The 9,788-nt window shown below is 38.4% G+C and overlaps 1 protein-coding gene across 1 annotated transcript in view; it reads left to right on the forward strand.

The window, feature by feature from the left end:
• LOC149180517 (Ribosomal protein L36) overlaps positions 1-8,996 on the forward strand; it is a 128,232-nt gene extending 119,236 nt beyond the window's left edge. The window contains exon 3 of the mRNA XM_089418186.1: positions 8,664-8,996. Coding sequence (XP_089274312.1) covers positions 8,664-8,748 — 85 coding nt within the window. The 3' untranslated portion in view covers positions 8,749-8,996. The remainder of the gene's footprint in view (positions 1-8,663) is intronic.
• The last annotated feature ends 792 nt before the right edge of the window (positions 8,997-9,788 follow it).

Genomic DNA, 9,788 nt, shown 5'->3' on the forward strand with positions numbered 1-9,788 from the left:
GGGTTTCCAAAATGCCCTCTAGGATTTACAAAAAAAACTTAAATGCCAATACCCTTCAACAATATGAAGACTACAAACCCTAAAAGAAATCCCAAAATCCTAATCCAATTTAGGTTGGATCTTATATGGATAAAACAATTATACGTACCTCAAGAACTACATACCTTAGTTCTCCAAGATCACAAGAAGTCTGCTGCCAAGGTTTCTTCAAGATGCCATGATCTTCTTGTCGCTTTCAAGAATGGACTTTCCAAAGATGCCGAGGTTAAGGACTGCCTTTAAGGCACTGTAAATTTCATTGATGTCAAGATCTTCTCCAGAACAATGCTCTACACAAAGTAATTAATTGTAGCTGCAACTTTCCTTGATTTCAAGGTGCTAGATACTCTTCTAAAGAGCTGCCTTCAAGCGATGTCAAATAGGAGTGTTCTTCCAAGTTGCTTTTTTCTACTCTTCTTAGAGAATACTGTAGGAGATACCGCAGGTCCTTGAATGACTTTTAACTGCCCTTAGAAGCATTGATATGTATTTCTGGTCACTTGATTTCTGAGATACTTGTAGCCTTTCACTGTTTACTTCAATCCTTAAGACAAGATTTTCAATAGTCACAAATGATCTTGAACTGCTTCTAAAAAATTGTGGATTTGGTTCGTCTTCAACGTGCCACCACTAGATGAATGATAGGACTATTGTAAGCCTTGATAATGACTGATATAGGTCTGTGGCTATGTCTCTTTGATTAGAGCTTTTGACATCCACTGAAAGAGACCTTGTAAATAGGCCTAATACGCCTTTCAAATACTGATATTTTAAGGAGATCTCTTCGCTGGATTGAAGTCAGCTTCTATGTCACATATAAAACCAAAATCAAAGGCCTACCTTGGACAACTTTAAAGTAGAGGTTCGGGTCAACACCGCTTCTTATGAATCCAAGATTCACCATATAACTATCATTGCAAGCATACCAGGCTTTGGGGGATTGCTTCAAGCTATATAGAGCTTTCTTCAACCTGCAAACATGAGTCTTGCTGTCCTTCACTTCAAATCCTTGAGGTTTCTCAACATATACTTCTTCCTGTAGTATGCCATGAAGAAATGCAGTCTTCACATCCATCTGGTGAAGGGTCCATCCTTGACTAGCAACAAAGGAAACAAAAAAATGGATAGTAGTGTATCGAGCAATTGGTGCAAATATGTTATCATAGTCTTCACCCTCTTTCTGGGAGAAACCTCTAGCCACGAACCTCACTTTATATTTCTCAATGTTTCCATCAACTCCATGCTTGATATTGTATAGCCATTTCAAAGTCACAACATATTTTCCGTTAGGTCTCGGAACAACATCGCATACAACATTCTTCATAACAGACATTGGATAATGGGTTTCCCCCTTTATTTATTACTATAGCCTACGGGGTTGGATAGGCTACTTCCTCCCTTGGGCAATTAATCCATAGGGAACATTACACATACTTAACTTCTGAAGCAAAGATACATCTGTTACTTGTACACCTGAACAATAATCTTCAAGGCCTAAATCTATCATATCAAAAGCAGAATATAATTCATATTTTACCTTAGTAATTGCTTTGACCTCACTTTCTGTGATGATGATGCCATCCACATATATCATCAATATTACCGCATCACCATCCTTGCTTTTGTTGTATATATTGGAATCAGAAAAACTTTGTTTGAATTGTTTGTCAATTTTGACGTACCAATCTCTTGGTGCCTGTCTAAGACCATAACTGATTTGCATACCATATGTTCATATCTTCCTTCTTAGAAACCTCAAAACCTTGAGGTTGATGCATATATACTTCTTCCTCCAAATGATTAATTGAGGAAGACACTTTCAAGTTTCAACATCCATTGAAAAAATAGTCCAACCAAAATGGGCAGCAAGAGCCAAAACTGTAGGAATTTACAAGGTAAGTTCCTCAGACAGAACACCAAAGGACACCGCTCACAAATAGATCGCAGATCAATACACCAGTACTTTTGACGTGGTTAAAACCCTCAAAGAAGGAAACAGTCCACGACCTGAGCCAACGCGGCCACTTCAGGCAATTTATTAATAAAAGAATGAAAATTTACATAAGCTTCTCTCATGAACGGTTAACCTACAAATGACCCTCCATGCTCTTTAAATAGAGATCATGGACCAATTGGGTGTTAAGCCACAGATCAAGTGTCGGTAATACCGAGGAGAGAATGAACCGTCGGATCACTACATATCGTGACCGTCGGATTGTAAGTTACAAAATGTACATAGTAAAGAAACACACTTTACCTAACTCTATACTAGACCAAGTTGTACTTAACTATTTCCTATGTGTCGGAATATCCTAACATCCCCCCTTAAGAACAACTTGGGATAGGATTGAAGGATTTACAAATATGACACAATAGGAGAAGGAAGGAGGCACTAGAGTCTATCCCCCCTTAGTGACAACTTCCTGAACTCCAACCATAAATCGAAGTTTAGTGAACTTCGCCTCTGTGAGAGCTTTTTTAAAGATGTCTGCAACTTGATCATCTGTTGAACAATATTGCACTTCAAGAACATGGTCATGAATGAACTTTCTGATGAAGTGCATTTGCAGTTCAATGTGTTTGCTGCGCTGATGTTGGACTGGATCTTTGCATAGTTGAATGGCACTTTGATTATCACACCAAAGTGTAGTCGAATGCTGCTGCTGAAAGCCAAACTCTGACAGGATCTGACAAAGCCACAAGGCTTCCTTACTAGCTTCTACGGCACCATGATACTCTGCTTCTGCTGAAGAAAGAGAAATGGCACCTTGTTTCTTGCAAGCCCATGTAATAGGTCCTGAATCAAGAGTGAACACATAACCTGCAGTAGACTTCCGATCATCAGGGTCACCAGCCCAATCGGAATCAGTGAAACCAACCAATAAAGGAGATGCTTCGACACTGTAATGAATCCCAAACTGAACTGTACCTCGAACATAACGAAGTATTCTTTTAGCTGCTTTCCAATGACTTTCACGTGGGTTTTGCATAAACCGAGCAACAAGGCCAACAACAAAGGAAAGGTCAGGACGAGTATGGGTTAGATACAAAAGTTTTCCTACAAGTTGACGGTATAAGGTAGCATCAACTTCAGGAGAAGTACAAGTGACTGAAAGTTTGACTCCAGACTGAAAGGGAGAAGGGGTTGGCTTACAGTCTTCCATGTGAAAATGGCGTAGAATATCACATGCATACTTGGATTGGGAAAGGGAAATACCTTCCTTGGATTGCAAGACTTGAAGACCAAGAAAATAATGTAAGTGTCCTAAGTCTGTCATTTCAAACTTCCTTTTAAGGCTAGACTTCACATGGTTTATAAGGTTGGGATCACTACCAGTCAGGATAAGATCATCAACATAAAGAACAAAAATGATAAGAGACTTGCCCACTTTCTTGGTGTAGACAGTATTGTCAGAATGACACCTAGAAAAGCCATTTTCTAAAAGAAAGTTATCCATTTTGGCATACCAAGCTCGAGGAGCTTGCTTGAGACCATAAAGGGATTTCTTAAGCCGACATACAAGGCTGGAGTTTGTTTGTATAAAGCCAATAGGTTGTTCCATATAGATTTCTTCATGCAAGTCCCCATGCAAGAAGGCGGATTTAACATCCATCTGATGGACTTCCCATTTGAAAGAAGCAGCAAGGGAAAGAACAAGACAGATAGAGTTCATTTTGGCAACAGGGGAGAAGGTTTCAGTATAGTCAATGCCTTCAACTTGTGAAAAACCCTTAGCAACAAGACAAGCTTTATGTTTATCAACTTTCCCATCTGGTCTATACTTGGTTCTGTAAACCCATTTGCATCTAACAAGTTTTCGTCCCTTTGGTAGAGGAACAAGATCCCATGTATCGTTTGCCAATAATGAATGATATTCTTCATTCATAGCTGCTTCCCAATCTGGATGGCCTGAAGCTTCTGCAAAGGTGTCAGGATCATAATTCACTGAAGCTTGAGCCAGTAAAGAAGAGGCTCTCTTGAACTGAGAACGTGTACGTCGCTGATCTTTAGGGTCACCGGCAAGATCACCTGCTGCATCCCGAGTAGCACGGACCCATTTTGGAAGCTGAGGAGTTGAAGGAGGATCCTGAGAAGGTGGGGGAGGATTTTCATCCTCGCTTTCATCATCTGAGGAAATATTTTCAAAAGTAGAAGAGATAGGGAGAGGTGGCACATCCGCCGAACTAGGCTCGCATGCCGATATATTTTCAGCAAACTTTACGTCTCTTCTAATGATAACATTTTTGGACTTAAGTGGAATAAATCTATATCCTTTGACATCTTCAGAATATCCAACAAAAATACATTTTTCACTCTTAGGTTCTAAAGCTTTATGTTTCTCATCTGGAATATGGGCCCATGCTTCACTTCCAAAAACATGAAAGTGACTTACATCTTGTTTGATTGAGCTCCATGCTTCTTCTGGAGTGATATTCTTTAAAACCTTAGTAGGAGTGCGATTTATTATGTAATTTGCACAGTTAATTGCTTCTGCCCAATAATTAAGACTAAGTCCTTTAGATTGAAGCATACAATTAGCCATTTCCTTTAAGGTGCGATTCTTCCTTTCAGCTACACCATTTTGTTGTGGAGTATATGGAACAGTATGTTGCATTTGAATTCCATTCTCAGTGCAAAAGTTGATGAATGTGTTTTTAACATATTCTCCGCCATTATCAAATCTTAGCTTAAGAATTTGATGTTCAAATTGTTTTTCAACAAAGGCCTTAAAGGCCAAGAACATGTTAAATACTTCACTCTTGAGTTTTAAGAAGTATACCCAAGTGCGTCTGGAGAAATCATCAATGAAAGTTAAGAAATACTTGTAGCCAGAGAATGAAGCAACTGGAAGTGGACCACATAAATCACTATGCACGAGCTGTAAAGGGGCTGAGGTGTGCCAAGAGGCACGTTTTTCAAAACTGTCCCGATGATGTTTTCCGAGTAGACATCCGAAACAAACACCATCTCTGCAAGATACCATTGGAAGACCTGTCACCATATTTTCTTTACATAGATTTTGAAGAGAGCGATAGTTTAAGTGACCAAATCGCTCATGCCAAAGTTTGCTCACTTCATCATTATGAGCAACAAATACTGAGGGAAGATTTGATGACCCAAAGTTGTGAAACTTATACAACTTTGTAGAATCATCAGCAATGCCAGTAGCTAAAATCTGTCTAGGATCTCTTAGGTCCTTAATTACAACATCGTGAGGTGAAAATTCAACGATTTTACCTTCACCTGAATGGGTTATCTGATATACAGATAGAAGGTTGCAGGATAAGGTTGGAACACATAATACATCATTAAACTGACCATTGTCTAAATGAACAGTTCCAATCCCTACAACACTAAGAGATCTATTATCCCCAACATATATATTTTTGGTGTTACAATCATTTAAAGAAGAAAACATGGCTTTGTTTTTGGCCATGTGATAAGAAGCTCCAGAGTCAATGAGCCACTCATGAGAATGAGAAGAAGAAGATACATTTAGTGCATAGCCAGACCGAGATGCTTGACAACCACATGCAGAAAGTGCCATTCCTGAAGATGAAGTTGAAGTTGAAGATTGCTCCAAATGGATGTTATGCTTCTTCATTGCTGCTTCCAAGGCTTCCATCTTCTTAAAGCATTTGGATTCTAAGTGGCCATCTCGATTACAAAAGTTGCAATGTCTATCAGTCTTCTTCCATTTGTTTTTATTTGTCTTATCATTTTGTTGAAATGATTTATCATTTTGAGGCGGAAGTTGCTTAGGACCCTTGTTTGGTTTAGGACCATTCCTTTTAGGATACGACTTCTTAGGATTCTTTGAATTTGGTTGCTGCTGGGCGGTTAACGCTTTCTTAGAAGAGTTTCCAAGATGAAGAAGACTAAGGTGTAAGAGTTTTTCTTGTTCTCTTATTAAAGAATCACAAAAGGAATCAAAGGAAGGAGACTTGTAGGCTTGTCCTTGAGAAATGAAGGCTTCTCTTGTAGAATGGAAGGTGGAAACAAACACAGAATAGGCTGGTCCCAACTTAGTAAGAATGGAGTAGATAAGGCTACTATCTTCTTTCTTAACCTTAACACCTTCCAAGAGAAGTCTAAGGGTCTTGAACTTGGACAAAAAATCTTCAATGCAAGAAAAATTATTGGGGTCAAATGTAAGCAATTCATTTTCAAGTTGATGGGCTTTAAGTTCATTTTTAATTCCAAAGACTTTAGTACTCTGTTTCATTGCTTCATCAGGAATATCAAGTTCTGCAATATGGAATCTAAGATCTGGAGAAATAGACATCCCTATCAACCCACGTGCTTGGTCTTGCCTATTTTCCCATTTAGCTGCCTTGTCTTCATCTTTCGGTTTGGTCTCTTGGCCTGTGGCTATTCTGTAAAGACTTTTACTTCTAAGTAAATCCACAATGTAGGACCACCATTGGAAGTAGTTGGTGCTGTCAAGAATAACTTGGCATGGACTTTCCATTTAAAAAAAAACTGAAGCTATAGATGCTGAAACTAAGTGTTTCAATGGAAAGATCTCGAAAAATTAGGCTGTTTAAAAAAAAACGGTTCTGAAAACGGCTTTCGGATGAAGAAGTTATGGCTTTTTGAAGAAAATTTGATGAAGTCGCCGACGAAGTGCGAGAATGTGCGGAAATGAAAAATCCGCCCCTACAAAATGGAGACTTGAACCCAAGACCTCTACTCTCATAAATTAGTTTTGCACCAAGTGAACTATACAAAAAGTTTGAGAGAGAGAGAGAGAGAGAGAGAGAGGTTGATGCGTTGGGTTGCGTGCTTGCTTTGAGAAAGCTCTTTTTCCCTACAAAACAAAAAAACACAAAACCCAACACGGACATACAAAAAAGAACGAACCTTGCGGCTAGAAGTTAGCTTTAGCTGGAAACTAAATATTTTCAAAAACGAACTTTGCGGCTCGAAGTTAGCTTTAGCCGGAAACTAAATATTTTCCTCAATGTTTCTGATTTTCCGAGATCACACTAAGGCGCAGCGGAAAACAGCATACGCATGAGAAAAATCCTTCCTTTCTGTTTCTGATTTGCCCAGATCGCACAGAGTCGCAGGGCAAAGAGCATACGCAGAAATGAAAGGTATAGATCCGGTAATAAAAAAAGCTAAATAAACCAAAAACCAAAATAAACAGAGAGAAAATAACTGTAAACTGCAAATAAACACTGTATACCTCCAGATCTTAAAAATGACGCAGCTAGGGCTACCGGAAACCTTTTCGTGTGAAACGAAAGGGGTTCCTCACTGGAACAGATGCTCCCAACACAACAGAGCAGTCCTGTCGGCCCGAAAGCAGTCATAAACAGTAGATCTAGGAAACGGTAGTTGGATGCAGTTCTACCGGCTTTAGATTTGGATCACCAACGGACGCGGCCCTCAAATAGCTCTGATACCATGTAGGAATTTACAGGGTAAGTTCCTCAGACAGAACACCAAAGGACACCGCTCACAAACTGATCGCAGATCAATACACCAGTACTTTTGATGTGGTTAAAACCCTCAAAGAGGGAAACAGTGCACGGCCTGAGCCAACGCAGCCACTTCAGGCAATTTATTAATAAAAGAATGAAAATTTACATAAGCTTCTCTCATGAACGGTTAACCTACAAATGACCCTCCATGCTCTTTAAATAGAGATCATGGACCAATCGGGTGTTAAGCCACGGATCAAGTGTCGGTAATACCGAGGAGAGAATGAACCGTCAGATCACTACATATCGTGACCGTCGGATTGTAAGTTACAAAATGTACATAGTAAAGAAACACACTTTACCTAACTCTATGCCTAACTCTATACTAGAGCAAGTTGTACTTAACTATTTCCTATGTGTCGGAATATTCTAACAAAAACTAGCTGGAATGTAATCTTATTGACAAGGGGAACAAATGTCTCCTTATTATTGATCCCTTCCTATTGAGCAAAACCCTTGGCGATTAGCCTTGCTTGTGCTTGTAAGTGTACCATCTGCCTTGTACTAGACCTTGTAAATCCACTTCAAACCAAGAGGCTTTTTTGTTAGCAGAGACATCTTCCAACATCCAACTCTGATTTTTAATGAGGGCATCATATTCAACTTACATAGCTTTCTCCCATTGATGGCATCCTTTGGCTTCATCATAATTCTAAAATTCAAAAGAAAGTTGATTGTTAGCAAGTAAAGCCTAATTGCAAGAATTAGTTTTCTTATCTTTTTTCTCAATAACTGTGCTTCCAACCTGGTTGTGATACCATATCAGAAAAATAAACTAGAATAGAAGAGAGGGAACTTTACAGTTAGAAGAGAAAACCGTCAAGTTCTTTCTTGTTAAAATCAAAATAGGTCTTCCTACGTTTATACAAGTGAAAAGAGAAAGAAGTTACATAACGTCTTTCCATTATTTTATTTATTATACTAAAGTACTTTAATGTACTTTTATTTACAAAATATAGATTCCCATATACTAAAGAATGACCATAAACATTAATTACACTAACATATAATTCATCATGTGGCAATGTCCATTCTTCCATTTTTATTGCTCTGCTTGATTCTTTAGTGATTTCTCATATTGAAAATGAACCTCAATTTTGTTGCTTGCTTAAAATTGGCTTTGGTTTCTGCAGGTCTTTGGAGAGTAGCTGTAAGAAAGAAATTTCTGGTGCTGAAAGTGGTGGCATAGGTCTAGCTTCAATTCTTTCAAATTCATGAAAGTTTTCAAGAATTCACTTATTCTTTAACGAAATTGTTATAATTATGGTCCCATTTAGAAAAAGGCTTTTAATAGGAACCAAATAATTGTTTGTGCCGGCATGTTCTCGTAAGACAACTTCCTACTGTTGATTGAACTATATATGATCTCTTTTTACATGGTTGTCATGTAAGTGAATGTTTCATTTTTATCTATAACTCATATACAGGTGCACTTTCTTCAAAATGATGATTTGGGGGTTATTACATATTCTAAACTGCCCTGTACTTACATTTGTGATACGATGATCTTGGACAATAGAAGCAAGCATGGTTGCTTGGGTACTTATATACCCTCCGGCCTTAACCCATGCCTATCATAACTGCGTCCCTATTGACCTCCTATACAATGAAGAATTGGCATACCCCCATACCTGTAGGCCGTAGTTTAGAAATTTCTCGTCCTTATTGGACCCATATCACACCCAGATTTATCCATGCAACAATGAAAAGTCAGTGAAATATGACAATGTCAGGATCTTGCTGATATCTGACATCTTTGGTGACTTGCACACAATGAGCTGATCTAGTGACATGATTAGTGGTTGGGTTTCACAGCGTTGCTAATTGATTTATTTTATTATTGTTGCTTGATATGACTCTCCACCTATGGTGCATTTGGATCCTAATAACTGGATTAAGCAATCCAATATTGCATTTAGATGGCACGCAGATTCAGTCCTGTTAGAGTGAACATTCATACGTTTATTCAAGCTTGCTTCATCAGCGGAATTTGGTGTGGTTTACAGAGATTTTTCAATAAGATGAGAAATGTCTGGGCAAATATGTGAACATTCAATTTTTTCTTTGACCCTCTTGGTCCTTTTAATGTTGTTTTTACATGAGAATTATTTGATTTGCTTGGGTGAGGAAACATTGGCGTATCTAGTGAACAAAAGGTAAAAGAGGATAGCAGTTTTTAGGATATATATATATATATATAGATGATTTGCTAGTGTTGGTTGGAGGTTCTGTACTGGTATATTTTAATTTTATAGTAA

Source organism: Pinus tabuliformis, chromosome 3_2, assembly GCF_031772625.1.
Source record: "Pinus tabuliformis cultivar Carrire ecotype Pingquan chromosome 3_2, CPIR1, whole genome shotgun sequence".
Lineage (NCBI taxonomy): Eukaryota > Viridiplantae > Streptophyta > Pinopsida > Pinales > Pinaceae > Pinus > Pinus tabuliformis.